Here is a 17,180-nt window from a genome sequence, read left to right as displayed (position 1 = left end):
TAATCTATACTTAGACAAATCTTCTACATCAAGGGCATATTTCTTCTGTAAGGTCTTAATAGTGCCTACTTTAAACAGAAAAAGAAACATATAAAGATGCATTAATCCCTTCTCTGAACTCTGACATCAATTCCACCTAGATAAATTCTATCAGCCAAGAAAGTCAGGTGAACATGGGGTAGCACTCACTTTACAGACACACAAACCCACCCACTCCAGATCTACATGTTGAAAGGAATCCCAAATAATGACCAAATCAATCTACCTGGTGCATCCAAACTAAGGTGAACCTGACCTTTCTTTTCCTGAAAAACCTGCATCAAACTGCTCACAGTAAGGCACTGGCTGCTCCCCCCTTCCCGCCCCTATGAAGAAGGCCTTAAAGATATTCCTTTCCCAAAATTCTGTATGGAGGATATTTCATTTGCATTGCCTCGCATTCTTTCTTCTTGGCCTTTCCATCATAAGTAGTTCCAAGTTTTTTTATCAGAGGTTTCCTAGCCATTTCATACTTCATCTTTAGATTATTTCTTCTTTATATGAAGGGTGTTATCTTTGTGAGGAGACTGTGACAGAGAATATTTTCTGCTGATTGAAACACAAGCTACTGTTTCCGCTTTTCCTCTGAATGTGTAACTTAAAAAGAGTGAAAGCCTTGGAACCTTTGTTTCCTCACCCTCCATCTAGAAGTGATTGTTTTCCAAAAAAATCAAACAAAACAGATGTTAGAAGTAATTGAAAACTAACTGGGAATTAAAATGCTGACAGAACCACATCCTTGGCAGCATTTAGCAGGCCTGTTGTACTGCAATCAGCTCTACATTGTAAGATTGTGCCTCTGAATCTCTTTGATTTTAAGCGAACAAATGATTAGATATCAAATTCAGTTCTATCCATTAAGTCTCCTCTGAACTCCCATCTGGAGCCAATGTATAAAAAGCCTGCAAAGATTGTTCTCCTTTCACTCACATAATTGTAAATCTGAAGTAATGCCACTATATTAAATACAGCTACTCCATACTACCCAGGTGCAAAATGATGAAAGGGAGATGACTACATCATGCCATAGATACTTTCGTTACAATTTGCTTTCAAAGCCTTTACTATGGTGCAAATTCCTCTTGGAAGAAAATTAAAAATATTTTTAAAACCACACAGGACTCTTGAGGATTCAAAGTTATTGCCTTCCCCCGTCAGCTCTTTGTTACAGAGATAGATTGACAGTAATTCTTTTTTAAAACAAAACAAAAATGCCATGGAAATGGAAAAGAAAATCACTTTGTTTATCCAGAAGGACAGGATAGTGACTGGAATAGGAATGAAGTATTTTCAGTTCACACATAGTGCTGAACACAGAATGATTTGGTAAATGCAGGAAGGAATTGAGTTATATATGACATAAAATGCGAATTTCCATAAAAATGATAGCCAGAAGAACGCAGTGGCCAGAGCTACTGAACTATTGTGACGCGTGAGAATTTTGTTTCGGTTCATTTTGACAAAAATTAATCAGAATTTACAAATTTCTTTATATTCCACAAGAGCATAATTCAAGGTTTTAAAGGGGGGGAAAAATAGGTATTAGAGACTTGAAATTGATAGCTTCTTCCACAGTGTTCAGTGCTTCGCTCTTAAAAATCTGTCTCTGAACCCTTCCATATTCAATCAGGTTAGTGTTGAGCTAAAGGAGCCCCCCTTTTTAAATAAGAAGGGTCCACATTTTAGCAACTGTAGCAACATGGTCCTCTCCATGAAGACAATAGTTGTACCCACTGGATTTGGTGCAAATGGGAGGAGGGACTGTTTCAGAACCATTTACACAAAGATACAGATTTTGGAGGTTAGAAGGAACTTTTTTTAAAAAAAAATGGATGTGGGAGAAAGTGAAACAGAGGAGCAGCAGAAGCAGTGGCAGATGGAACGAAGAAGGTGAGGTCACCCGAGCCAAAGCATGTTTCATGAATGGTGCTCCCAAAACTATCTACACTTCTGATTAAAATACCCTGGGAAAGTTGTTCCAGGGATGGAATATAATTGATATGAATAAAGGAAATAGCTATTTGTTCACCCTCTGCCAGTCAAGCTGGTTTCCACCTTAGCTATACCAGGCCAGGATACTATGCTCACTCAAGTGAAGGACAGGATGGCACCCAAGATGGGCTGCTGAATGTAATGGAGCACCGAGCCCTGTATCTTTGTAGGCTCTTTTTTGCAAAAAGTCTTTAGGAAATGAATGCAGTTATTCTCTTAGATCCAAACCTGCCATTTGTAAAATGAAGCTTTATTTTTCCGAAGAATGAATGAAAGGCAAAGGAAACTGGAAGTTCAGATGTATTACTTTTAGTTTGTCCTTTTGCCCACCAATGACCTTACTGAAGTAGCTGCATTTGCTTTCAATGGATATAGCAGACTTTTTATTTTACTACTTCTCCCTTATAGATACTAAAAATAACTGCTAGGAAAGGTATCAGTAATTTTTAGTGCCTCTGCTGCCAGGAAGAAAGAAGGCAGACCAAATGACTTAAAGTTAACAGGACACTGAAAATGACTTACAGTTATAGAATGTTCTCAGATATTGTTACTCTAGCAAATCTATAAGCAAGGTTCAGCTGCAGCTGGTGAAATGGGCCAGAAAACTGGAAATTGACACTGTGATAAGTAGTGACAGACATGAGGGAAAACATTGGGCTTGTAATAAGCAGCCCAGTCTCCAAAGGGAGGGGATCCTGCTCTGCTTCAGTATGTCACAGTACATGTTGACATTCATGGTTCCCTCAACGAACTGTAGGTCCCCAGTGCCGGCAGCACTCATGCAGCCCCAGACCATGATACTCCCACCGCCATGCTTGACTGTAGTCACAACACACTTGTCTTTGTACTCCCCACCTGGTTGCTGCCACACAAACTTGACACCATATGAAATGTCAGGGGGTGTACTCATTTCTGTGATATACTATACATTTGTATAGGGGAAATCAGATAAGTCTTGGTGGCAACCCCTGGGTGCCACATTAATGAACAGTAATTCGCATCCAAGACAATTGCAGCAGCCAAAATTATTGACTGTGGGGGAAGCCCTGGTCACACAAGGCTTTGGGTTGGACTTTACACATAGATTATCTGGCTGTTTTTTTTCACAAAACAAAATATTCTCTCTCTAAACACTTCACATATCGTTTCAGTTACTCAAGAAGGTAATGATGAAACTCTCACTTTGTTTCATTGTGGAATCTGCAAATCAAGATGGTGGATGGTATTCTCTAAGAATCATCTACATGTTTTGGATTAAAAACCTCCAGCATGCTCGCTGGGGATGATGGAAGCTGTAGTTCTCCACATCTGGAAGTTACCAGGTTTTGGAAAGATGTTATGAAATTCTCAACTAGCTGCAGTTCTGCCCTCCATTGAGGTAGTGATGGAATTCTGTGGCAACTTAGACTGTTCATACAGTGATAAAGAGAGCAGTGACTCAGTGCCCACTAAATCAAGTAAGACCAATAAAACACAGTTCAGCAAGCATTTTGTGCAAGTCCTCCTGCCAAGTCTATCCGATAACAAGAGGCAGAGGATTTGCCATCACTGAAATTAAAAGTCCATTTGTAAATGTGTTCATTTGTAAATGCAAAACGTGCTTATGAATTGCATTTATTATGACGGGAATAGGTCACATGATTGCCACTTTATTAACTGTTTTTTTAGCCAAACATTCTGAACTATTTGAGAAAAGAGCCAGTACGAGGGAGAACCCTAGAAGAGGTGCACAGAGAGACTAATAACAATGCTCCTAATGGCCTTGTCACAGAAGCCCTGATTCAGAAATCTTCACCAACAGTACACAAGAATGCAAAGACCTAAACTTCATGTGCATCTCTGAATGCAGAATGATAAAAACCTGTAATTAGATCCCTTCATGATTACAATTAATGAATGCTTGACTAGGTGCATAGCACCTTGAGTACTTTCAGGTAGAAAAGTGAGATATACGTTTATTGAAAAAAATTAAACAAATTCTGAACATGTGCTCCCATTTTATCTCTGTATGTTCTGCATTATGCAGAAGGCTATATTGCTACCTGGTGCATGTTCCCTGACTCCTGAAATTAATTTGAACTTTGTAGATATAGTTTTACAATTTGTAGAACAACATTCATGCTCTTCGGTCCTGATTTGAAATAATCTATCTCTCTAGGAATTTTCAAATAAAAGACTCATATGCTCTAAGGAAATGATATGCATCACATATGTTATGTTATGAAAGCATAATATAAGTGTTATATTATAAAAGCATAACATTAATCTAAATTTGACTATGAAGAAAGGAAAGTCCACATACTTTCCTGATTCTTGCTTAAAAAGAAAAACACATTGCTTTATGAATAGCAAACCAACCTGCCTAAAAATGCATGAAACAAATTGAAACAATTTGAAAATATGTTACAGTGCAAAGGGTTATGGCACATATTCTATTCAGAATGTAACTTAATGATTGAAATCTTGTTGTTTCATTTAGTATACATAACTCATGCTAAAGAGTAGGACCGCTGAATTAGTGGGAATTTTGTGAGTCAACTAGTCCATAAGTGTTATTGATTTAAATGGGCTTACTCCATTTCTGTCTTTAATGTTGCAGCTAGAATAGGTCCATTTGAATCAAGGGAATTTACAGAGGAGATGACTGGTCAAATCCCAACTGATTCTATGGGCCCACTCTAATGCAACTGACTAAGCTAAACAATAGCATTTCAACCAATGCTAGTTAATCCTAGTTATTCAGGCAACACACCTCCTTATGCAGCTCTTTCACTACTATTTCCCATTTTATAGGAGTGATCCTGTAAACCAGTGGTCCCCAACCTTGGGCCTCCAGATGTTCTTGGACTTCACTTCCCAGAAATCCTGGCCAGCAGAGGTGATGGTGGAGGCTTCTGGGAGTTGTAGTCCAAGAACATCTGGAGGCCCAAGGTTGGGGACCACTGCTGTAAACCACCACCACCACCCCCAAGTTTATCATAAAATCATTTAAAACTATTTTCAACTTGAACGTCTTTAGATTTTGTTTGTTAAGTGATGATCCAGTTGTGACTCCAGATTGAGTTTCCCATCACTAGGTAGAAGAACTGGCTTTCATGGAAGTGTGTCATTTTGGCATCATTTCATAAGACCTTCCGAATGTGTATCTTCCCATCATGGTAGGAACAATTAAAATGAAGGTTAGCTGAGATTCCCTTGGTACACTGTCAAGTATAAAAGGCTCATGTACTGTATATTTCTAATACAAATCCTTTTCCATTTAAAGGGGAAATCTGTAGTTGTGACATTCTTTCATAACTAGTCTAGTAAGCACGTGACACAGGTACACCACAAAGGGGTGTCTTTATAAAATGTGGGATAAATATAGATTTAAATTCTGAATGTTCATTATTAGGAGCATGACAAGCTTTGCTTGCTGGATTATTTTGCCCCTTTTATTCCCATGTGTGCTGCACTCTTGGAGTTAAATTGTGTGAGAAGCCAGTTTTGCAATAAGATACAGTGTCTCCTTAAGAAATAAAGCACATTCATTTATCCTAGTGCAAGATTTCCAGTTTCTTCAGCTCCTCAAACTATAGATTAGCTTGCTTTCATTTAGTGATTGCTCATCAGGAGATAATCACCGAGTTCATTTGCAAGTTGACTGTGTAGACATGGCAATTCTGAAAGAATGCAGGTCTGCCACAATTATGGCTGGAATTAGTCCTTCCAGCTGAGTTTCACCAATATCAACTAGCAGTGACTTTCCAGGATTTCAGAGAGGGCTTCTTCTCACCAGGAATGCAACTGACAATCTTTTGCATGTAACGACTGTTGTCTCACACTTCAAAAAAGAGACAGCATCCAGTAGATTCCTACTGCTCTAGCCCTGTTTTAAATTACAGGACAAAATACCCACTAGTTCAAAATCTGAAGCAACTTTCCCCTGGTAGCACTCAGCTGCCTTGAATTCTTAGGAGAAAAGACACAATATAAATATTTTAAAATAAAATGATAGTATCAAGTCTCTGTTAGTCCCAATTATAGCAGGACCATTGAGAGGAATGGAGTGTTTGAGTCACTGCTTACATACATTCCATTTGTGTTTAAGGTCTGCTCTATTTGGGATTAGAGATACAGTGGTGCCTCGCTTAGCGATCGCTCCGTTGAGCGATGAATTCGCATAGCGAGGGGTTCCGGGCCATCGCTGGAGCGTTCGCTCAGCGACGGCCCCTATGGTGTTTTTTCGCTGTGCGACGATCGCTAAGCGATTCGCTTAGCTATTTTCGCACAACGAAGCGGGGGAGAACAGCTGATCGGCGGTTCCAAAATGGCCGCTGCAACTTTTCCTGCTGCGCCCTTGCTTTGTGAGGGCGCGAAAATGGCCGCCCCTATGGAGAAGCTTCGCTCAACGGTAAGTTTAGGGCCCATTGGAACGCATTAAACCTAGTTTAATGGGTTTTTTGTTCCGTTGAACGATGTTTCTCATAGCGATGGTTAATCCGGAACGGATTAACCTCGCTATGCGAGGCACCACTGTAGTTAGATACAGACTGTCAACCAAGTTTACCACAGAAGCCTCTGTGCTGCAAGGTCAGAAGACCAGCAGTCGTAAGATTGAATCCACGCAATGGAGTGAGCTTCCGTCGCTTGTCCCAGCTCCTGCTAACCTAGCAGTTCAGAAGCATGAAAATGCAAGTAAATAAATAGGTACCACCATGGTGGGACGGTAACGGCATTCCATGTCTAGTCACGCTGGCCACGTGACCACAGAAACTTGTGGACAAACACTGGCTTGGAGATAGGGATTAGTATCACACCCTAGAGTTGGACGTGACTGGACTAAATGTCAAGGGGAACCTTTACCTTTACTAACCAAGTTTTTTCAAGTTTTCTTACTATTTTATCCTTCTTTTAAAAATTGTCTTCTGTTTCAATCATGCGATGTATAAAGACTACAAATGAAAATAATAGGAAAAATATGCTCTCAGAAGGTAAAACACTGACACAAAATGACATCAAGGATAGAAGCCTTTGGACCATGCTGAAAACAATTTTCCAGCTAGGTTATAAAACCATAATATCTCTGAATGTTATCTGACAATGTCTATTTTTTCCTCTGTCCCACACCAATAAAGACTGTGTAAGAATGTGAATGTGAGTACGACAAGGCTGTATAAGGCTGTATAATGTCCCCCTGCTTATTCAACTTATATGCAGAATACATCATGCGAAAGGCTGGACTGGAGGAATCCCAAGCCGGAATCAAGATTGCCAGAAGAAATATCAACAACCTCCGATATGCAGATGATACCACTCTGATGGCAGAAAGTGAGGAGGAATTAAGGAACCTTGTAATGAGGGGGAAAGAGGAGAGTGCAAAAAACGGTCTGAAGCTTAACATCAAAAAAACTAAGATCATGGCCACTGGTCCCATCACCTCCTGGGAAATAGAAGGGGAAGATATGGAGGCAGTGACAGATTTTACTTTCTTGGGCTCCATGATCACTGCAGATGGAGACAGCAGCCACGAAATTAAAAGACACCTGCTTCTGGGGAGGAAAGCGATGACAAACCTTGACAGCATCCTAAAAAGCAGAGACATCACCTTGCCAACGAAAGTCCAAATAGTCAAAGCAATGTTTTTTCCTGTTGTGATGTATGGAAGTGAGAGCTGGACCATAAAGAAAGCAGACCACCGAAGAATTGATGCCTTTGAATTGTGGTGCTGGAGGAAGCTCTTGAGAGTCCCCTGGACTGCAAGGAGAGCTAACCTATCCATTCTAGAGGAAATCAACCCTGAATGCTAACTGGAAGGACAGATCCTGAAACTGAGGCTCCAATACTTTGGCCATGTCATGAGAAGAGAAGACTCCTTGGAAAAGACCTTGATGTTAGGAAAGTGTGAAGGCAAGAGGAGAAGGGGACGACAGAGGATGAGATGGTTGGACAATGTCATCAAAGCTACCAGGATGAAATTCACAGAACTCCGAGAGGCGGTGGAAGATAGGAGGGTCACGAAGAGTCGGACACGGCTAAATGACTAAATGACAATGACGAAGAATGTGAATGGCCTTTCCCCTTGCTGACTACTGTATGAAAATGGAAGAATAGCATGAATTCAGACTAATCTAGATTTGTTATTTAAAACTGAAGAAACAGATGTTTTATTACACCTGTTCTTTGTATATATACTTTCACTCACAAAAGGATACAAAGATCAATGAGACAAAATCTGATCACTACACGTTCGATATCTGTCCACAGTTTAGTGTTTTGTGTGAAATTTTGTGCTGAAGATATATTTGAAAAACCTCGGATTTCTCACTGGGCAGACTCCACTGCTCTCAAACCATACTTACATCTATTCTTTTGTCATGTGGCCGAGGCTGGTCTTCAGCACATTCATTCACAATTTTTGTCCAAAGAAGAAAAGACTTTTCCTCTCTAATGAGCCCTCTTAGGAATAATAAGGGCAAAACTGACACAATGGTCAGACTGACAAAATCTGTACCAGTTTAACAATATTTAGTGGACTTTGAGGATAGATCTCATTAATACATATATACAAAATTCCATTTACCCAAATATGCATATTTGAAACCCCACTGACCTTTCTAAATGTAAACATGTTAAAAGACAAGCCCAGATATAACTGGTAACCTCAGTGCCATATCTTTTTTTTAAAAAAAGTTTATATTTTGCCTCATCTGGAACCAAGTCATTACCACTAAAATTTAATCTGTATGACGGAAAAGCCAATTGTTAGCCCTAGATTTTTACTAATTTTGGCATACATAAGAGTTGACTTAGGTCTCATTTATTCATTCACTACATTATTCTGGTTGTAACAAACAATTGGATTTAATGTTCATCTTTAAGACAAGCAGTATCTGTGGCAATTGAAAAATCTAAGACAAGCAAAGACGGTGAAAATGTTTCTGAGTGTGCATGATAGTCACTATTTTTTAAAAGGTTAACTCCTTTACATTTCCTTTGATTAAAAAAAGGGGAATACAGAAAAAACTATCTGTGTTTAATCAGAACATCCTTGTGTTATGCAGTAAATAGCTCATACTATAAGGGGTCCAAAATATGAGTGGGTAGTAGTAGGTAGTAGTACACAAACTAGTAACTGGGTCTTGGATTACTTGTGGAAACGTGTTTTTATAAGAAGGAAAATAATGGAGGCAGTAAGGAAGTACCCATTGGAATTATTCAGGGTAGGGCAAGATATAGCTGGCATAAGCAGTCTCAATACTATATATGAGGGAAGGACAACAGGGTATTTGATGTCCTTAAGCTGTCCCAAAATTTAAATTATTTGGAAGTCTTGATGACAGGACCCCTGGGTTGAAAATAGTGCTGTTAAACACCAGCTCAGTGGATGGGAAAACAATAGCCATCCAGGACCTGATCCTGAATGAACATGCTGACCTCACTTGCATTACAGAGATTTGGTTGGATGAGGGTGGAGGTGTTAATCTCTCTCAGCTTTGTCAGCCAGGGTTCTCTGTGCAATAGTGGGCAAGACCAGAGGGATGGAGAGATGGAGGAGTCTATCATGATTCCATCCCTCTTACCCTCTCACCCAGTTCCTGGGTTTGAATGTATGCTTCTGAAAGTAGGATCCTGGGACAAAATAGGTATTCTCTTGGTGTATTGCCCATCGTGTGGTACAATGAGCTCTCTTCCAGAGCTAACTGAGCTGATATCAGGGGTGGTGTTGGAGTTTTCTTGGCTTGTCATGCTGGGGAACTTTAACATCCATGCTGAGGCAGCTCTGTCAGGGGTGTCTCAAGACTTCATAACCTCCATGACTACCATGGGTCTATTCCAAATGGTATCTGCCCCCACCCATGCTGCAGGCCCCTCGAGCATGCTCCCAGGCGAGGCTAATAAAGCACAAGGTTGTGGGGGGAGGCGATTTCCACCCCCCACCAGCACGCCTGCTTGCCCCCGCCCTGCCTTTATTTTTCCCCTCCCTTCTTTCACCTACTGTAACTCTTTTAACCCTCCTCTTGTTCGGCTCCCTCTTCGGTGCTGGGTGCTGCTGGCAGGGCCACCTGTTGAAGCAGCCACTGCCCTTTCCTCAACTGGGCTCGTGGGCTTCGGACCCCGCCCCCTTCCACACCAACGCCTTCCCCTCCTCTGCTGCCGTTGCTTCCCTCAAAACAAACCCAGCGCCCGCCAACCCCAATGGGAGCCTCAGCCCAGGCACCGCCACTGGAGGAACCCAAGCCACCACCATGGCGCCTCCTGGCAGCGGCAGAAGCAACCCTGGAGGAAGTGGCACCGGGTACATTTAAAGAAGGGGAAGGAGAATGGGAATGAATTAATAATAATAAATAAAATAAAATAATTGAATAAATGTAAATTTTTGTTCTTGAAAAAATTAAACATCCCCCAAAATAAGCCCTAATGCATTTTTTAAAGCAAAAATTGATATAAGACCCTGTCTTATTTTCAGCGAAACATGGTACTTTCCTGCTGGATTACTGCAGTCCCTGCAGAGGGAGCAGAAGGAGCGCTGTGTCTAGGAGGCCATCCTCCACTGAGTGGATTTTTTTAAAGGTTTCTGTAAGTTTGTTTCTGACCATGGTCTGAGGGGGCGGGGCTTCTTCTGAGCCCCTGGGGGTGGAGCTAGCAGCTTAGCTCCATACAAGTGCTTCTAGCAGCTTTCCAGCTCAGTCCCTCCAGAGGGAGCAGAAGGAGAGCTGTGTCTGGGAGGCCATCCTCGAATGGGTGTTTTTGTTTTTTGTTTTTTAAAAAGGTTTCTGTGAGTAAGTTTGTTTCTGACCATGTGCTCTTAGTGCTTGGCAAACAGGCAAGGCAAACAGGGGCGCTTATATGGTGTTTAGAAGGGGAGTTTTAGGGAGAGGATCAGACTTCCTTTCTTCTTCTGATTTTTTAAAATTGACTGACCTAATTGTTCAATATGGAGAGTGACGGAGTCACTCCAGTCACCTGCAACAGCAACCCGTTCAATATGAAACAAATTGCTGTTTTTCCAGGCCCTGCCCATTTTTCTTAAGTAGAAAAAAAATTGAAAAAGGGAAAACTGTTTAAATCCAAGTAACATCCACAGAGACTTATAAATAAATGTTCCAGAACGGAGCACTGGGACAATCTAAAAAGGATTTCATACTGAAAAGAATGGCACACAGTCTTCCGTATATTCCTTTTTTTTTCTTTTACAACAGTTTTGAGCTGCCCTACAATATAACTAAAAATTACTGAAGCACAATAAGATCTTGCTGTGAGAAAGGACAGGTATTATTAAGGATATCCTGGTACAAAGTGATACACAGTAGAAAAGGCAAAAGAACTGAACTGTAGCAGTGCCAGAGGTGTCATGACTGCAAGGACACTTTTCTCTGATAACGATGTCTGCTACAAGCAGTGCCCAAGAATGATTTTTCTTCAAAATCCATCAGACCACCGAAACGTGTAAAGACCATGTAAAGAAACAGCAGTTCTTCATCCACTATCTGTGCTTTCTGATGCATGCACAGAGACAATGTCTGGAGAGAAATATACTGATGTCATTAAATCAAGCTCATTGGAGCTTAGGAATTTGGATTATGCATAGACTGGCAGAGATTTATCAAGGGGAAACTACCCCATTATTCTGGACAAAGACATATCTGATGACCTCCCCCAGCTTGCAGTGAATACAGCTACTGCATGTATAGGTGCGAGCATGGAAGGCTTTGTGCAAACAATCAGGACAATAATGAGAATAGTTGCACAAGAGAATGGGATCCATCTTGAATGCTAAGCACACCATCTTGATTGCTAGGCACATCTAGAATATGGCACATATTCAGATGGGGTACATCTGAGTTTTTAGGTACACACCTTTCCACTGAGACCTATGATGGGTAGCTGAAGAATAATGGCATTAGCTTCTCCCTAGTAATAATGGTTTTGTTTATTGTCATAAACTGCCCAGAGTGGCCCTAGCTGTCAGATGGGTGGTAAATAAATAAATAAATAAATAAATAAATAAATAAATAAATAAATAAATAAATAAATGGATGGATGGATGGATGGATGGATGGATGGATGGATGGATGGATGGATGGATGGATGGATGGATGGATAGATAGATAGATAGATAGATAGATAGATAGATAGATAGATAGATAGATAGATAGATAGATAGATAGATAGATAGATAGATAGATAGATAGATAGATAGATAGATAGATAGATAGATAGATTCTCCCTAGTAATAATAATAATGTGCTGCCAAGTCACTTCTGATGGCTACCCTTTTCAGAGTTTTCTGGGTGTAAAGTATTTAGATGTGGTTTACTATTATCTTCTTCTGGGGACATTCTGGAATCATGCCACGTGTCCAGGGTCAGACAGTCTGGCTTTTCTTCCTACCTAGCTGATAAAAAAAGCTTCACATCCGATTATACTGGAAAGGATTGCTTTCCATTGAGCAATCTCCCTTAAAGTGACCCTTTCATCTGCTGGGTAATAATTCCAGCCCACCCCCCCAAAAGTAGCAACCTAGCTGCTGGATCATGACCTTGGTCATAGATCGGGGTTGGGCTGGAGCACTATTCCCTGTAAGCCTTGTGACTGTCAAGGAAACAGCTTACACCGGACCATTCCATGAGCCATCCAAAATGTGAGCTATTTCACATCTGATCACACTATCTTATAGTTTCTAAATAATGCCTTAAAAGTAGCTGTGTTGCTTTTATTATAGTTTTGTTTGGTGGAATAACATTCTTATTTGTCAGAAATCCTGTTGCAATTACATAGTATAAACCAGAAACTGTATAACTGTTGTAGCCTGGTTGTTCTAGCTCTCCGCTGCATGCTCCTCAGACATGCCCGGGTCATGTATTTGACGGTACACTTGGTTGTGCACCTGAGTATGTGACAGACAGGCAGAACACTGCAAAACAAACAAAATGCATGCCATATTTCACAGCAAGATTTGGACCAGTTTTGTTGTGTGTTTTTTTAAAAAATAATGGCTGGTAACATCATTGCTCAGGAGAGTTTGCAATGAATATTTCTTTTTCTAAGTTACACCTGTAAGATCTCTTTTGGAAGTCATTTGAGGGTTTTTAAAATTAATTGTACACATGGAAAAGGGACTTGCTATGGCTGCCAAATCTGAAGGCAGTGAATGACATCTCATGAAGCTCCTTTGCCATTCTAGGTGTCTGGGCAGGAAGTCAATATGCAATAGGATTTTAAAAGTCATGTTTATGTATACTTAGGCATCCATATTTATCGACTCATTAACTCAAGCTAGAAATGTTTATATGAGCGTTGTGACTGTGCAACACTGGTACCCCAGAAAGGCAAGAGCAAAAAGAGGGGACTGCGGGCTGGGATTGTGGGAGCTTGTACTTTGTACTATCTGGGGCAAGGCAGGGAGGGAACACCAGCCTCACAGCTCATGAACCTTCTTGTTTCTCACACCTAGACAGCAGTAGCAGTGAACAGCTTGCTGGAAAACAAACTTCCAGTGGGCTCATGATGAGCTTTCTACAAGCCCAATATGCAGACTGAACAGAATTTGTACTCTACTGGGAATTGGCACTTTTTGCTATCTACCTACCCACCAAATTAGTTAGTCTGACTCTGATTTGCCGTATTATCTGATCAGCCAAGTTTTATATGGATTCTCAACTGATTTACCTGGATTCCCCACTTGTTTTCATGATCATTTGGCCCAGAAGCAACTCAAGCCTCTCTCAACTCTTGCCTGTCTCACCTCTGTGACATCACAAGGACCCCCATTATGTTAGGTTTGGACCTGAAAGCTGAGGGAATCAGGCACTGTTGACCTTGAAATTCTCCTGCTTGCTCTTCAGTGTAAGTATAATGCTAGAGCTGAAAGAACACTAGTGGAGCAGTGAGGAGACTGAGGCAGTCTTTCAGGTTTTGCAAAATCAGACATCAAAGGATGTGCTTGAAACCTGAAGACTAATCACTTAACAAAGCAAGCTAACTTGCATGCTTTCAGAGAGGAGGGAAACCCCTGCTTAGATATAGTCAGACACTTTCATGAGCTAATGATTTTCCTGTTCTAATTATGGACTACATCTAACTTCTGTTCACAGTTATTGTCTCTGGTTTTCAAAAGGCCTGTTTCACTGATACATAAGCAAGGCAAAAAAGTATGATAATTAACCACCACCACCCCTTTCTGTTATACATGTAAGTGCCTATATCTCCAGAAGTGATTTCATTATTGCTGAACTTAAATGGTTCTAGACAATTTATTTTGGGTGGTTTATTTATTTTGAATGGGATGCACACTCTTTTAGAGATTGACAGGCTCTCTCTCTGTCCCACTGTTGATTGAAGAAATAAACCAGATAAAACATATTGAGTTTTCAATTTATTTTATTTTCCCAAAAAAGTAATCTAAAGTAGTTTTGGTCTTTAGATACTGTGTTTTTTGTGCTGGGAAACTGGATTCCAAGGAAGTCAGACCCCAGCATATGAAAATGTAGTAGAAACTTAGTGTTATCCCACTCTTTTAAGCCCACCTTATGTTAAATGTATCAGTAAGTTCAACATGTATACTATTACTTCCAACAGAGACATTACTTTAAAGATACAGCTTGAACACTTTCCTCCACTGTGTTCCCAATCTAGAAGGGACCTCAAAAACTGCAATATGTTTCAAACTATCTATTTACCAAATTGATCACTAGTGTTGGGGGACGGTTAAAGTCTTCTGTCCCTATGTTGTGGTCCTATCCATATTGTGCTCTATGCTTACTCTACACTAAAGTGAAGAAAAACAAGTTACACTTTTAAACTAATGTCTGCTTTGGCCCTTAGATTAGAAAAACACTGGAGAAGTGAAAATTTACACTTTGAACTACATCTCTCAGGATCCCTTAGCCATCATGGCCACCTAATCTTCTTCAGCTACAATGTCCGGAATCCATCAGACAGCATGTCCAATGTCCATGCTCACTGGGATAAGTGTGAGAAACTAATTTCCTCCACCTCTTAAGTATTAAAGTTTGGGTCTCGCCATTGCCTCCACACATGGAAGCCTTTTAATCTAGTGGATCAGTTCGGTTTTAATGGAATGGAGATGTTGAAGATTTTTGTAGCTGTGTCCAAGTCTTTGTGGCTCCTTCTGGAGAAATCCTTTGGGACATTGGAGAGAAAAGCACCAGAGACTGCAAGTTAAAATTTCCATACTCATTGCAAGGAGGCTCATTCTGAGCAAACTCACGCAGGTGATGATACTGCCAACAGAATGAAATGGCACATCCAGCCCATATTTTATACATAATATACAATATTAAACCTAAACAGCAGGAAAATCCTTACCTTGGAGGGCCTGAAGAGTTCGTGTCTGTACAACAATGCAGAGCTGCAGTACCAGCTGCGGGGCACTTTCCAAAAATGTAGCTAGCAAATGCAGCATACTCACATCTGCATACTCATAAACCATTTTCCAATAAAAGCGCCATCTGTCATTATCACCACTCCTTCTACTCCGGATGCCCAAGTATATGGTGTGGAAATATCTAAAAGGAATTTTAAAAAAATGAAATTGAAACTGCAATGTATTTTAAATGGATATCCTTTTTTTTAACTCTAATATGCCACTAAATTACAAATATTTGAAAATGTACAATCACAGCAATTTTGTGTGTGTGTGTGTGTGTGTGTGTGTGTGTGTGTATATGCAGTCCAAAATTCATTTCTTATATAAAAATATTTATAAGACATCAGACTAGTTTCATAAGTAATCTGAAAAATCACTGAAATCCATGAGAAGAACCTTTTTATTGATATGGGCTGAGAGGAAACTAGCTGATGCTCCAAAACAAGGAAATGAGCAATCAAATGCATTGTTTTAGATACTACTCTCTCTATGCAAATATGCATATAAAATTTTGGATCACCCCACTTGAGTTCAGATTGCTGTGCTCATTTTTTAATGGCCAGTCCTATAATATCTTCTTAGATATTATAGATCTATTCAGATCTATTCCATTGAAGCTTTGTCCTGTTAAAGGGTGTAAAAACCCCTGGCATACACTAACAATAGCAGAACCAGCATGATAGTTAATTATACTAAGGAGCCTGGTTTTTTTTCTTTCCAGTTGCTATGACCCCTATGACCCCTGTTTGTTATTCAGTTCTTTTCTAGGAATTAGGGAGGATATCTTACTTCTTAAGTCACATAAGAAGTATTTGTTAGCTTTGGCTATTTGAGTGGAAATGCTCCCAATACACTTGCTTATGCAGCTATGAACATTCTTTTGATATGGGGCATTTTCATATCCAGCAATACACTGAAATTCTCCTCGGTGTCAGAAAAATTCTCCACAACTCACAGAAATATGACAATCTTGGTGCATGAACAATGAAAGAGCTGCTCATCTTTCAACATCATTAAATTATGTTATGCCTATGTCTACGTTATGCCAACTTTCTTAGGACTAGCAAATAATACAGAAATTTGTTCTATGATAATATAATCAATGATGGAAAGAAGCCCTACTTATCTTTCTCATGTATCAAGGAAATAATATCCTATGTATCTTCAGATATTTCTATGAAGATACACATGACTGGATCAATATTAGCATTTGTGTGAAAAACAAAAATGTACTGATTTAATGCCTTGTGCATTCTGATATTTATGACAGTAAAGAAAGGTCATTTACCTACATTATATACCACACTGAAATATTTATGAAACAATCTAAAAAAATCTAATGGCTGGTTATAGATATAGGAAACATATGTTCTGATATCTAATGTGCTTTTTTATATCAAAGAGTACATTAAACAATTTAGCAACACCATAAACAGTCACTCTTGCTACCATCTCATAAGTACCGAGAATCAACATCTCTACAGCTGGGATTTAAAAATAAAAAGTAAAATAAACAGCAATTCAGGTAAGTGGTGTTTTTTTTCCTGTTGCCTAGCTACCAGAAAAACATCAACATATTTTTAGCTCAACAGAAGTGACTGTTTATACAAAGATTTTCCTATTTTCTTTCTCAAATGCTTGCTTATTCATTGTGTCTGAATATGAATGTTTGTTTCCTATTAGCATCGTACAATACTTTATAGAAACTCCCTACAAGCATACCTGTCATGATCAATTATAATTAGGCTTCCTATGCAATCCTTGAAAGGTCTAAAAG

At 39.8% G+C, this 17,180-nt stretch overlaps 1 protein-coding gene across 1 annotated transcript in view; it reads right to left on the bottom strand.

Annotated features, from left to right (window-relative positions):
• The window catches only part of XKR4 (XK related 4), a 162,507-nt gene that overhangs the window by 36,165 nt on the left and 109,162 nt on the right, over positions 1 to 17,180 (bottom strand). The window contains exon 2 of the mRNA XM_020795953.3: positions 15,343 to 15,542. Coding sequence (XP_020651612.2) covers positions 15,343 to 15,542 — 200 coding nt within the window. The remainder of the gene's footprint in view (positions 1 to 15,342; positions 15,543 to 17,180) is intronic.

Source organism: Pogona vitticeps, chromosome 4 (assembly GCF_051106095.1).
Source record: "Pogona vitticeps strain Pit_001003342236 chromosome 4, PviZW2.1, whole genome shotgun sequence".
NCBI lineage: Eukaryota > Metazoa > Chordata > Lepidosauria > Squamata > Agamidae > Pogona > Pogona vitticeps.
Note: the sequence above shows the minus strand (reverse complement) of the source record. Positions and strands in the feature narration are given on the sequence as shown.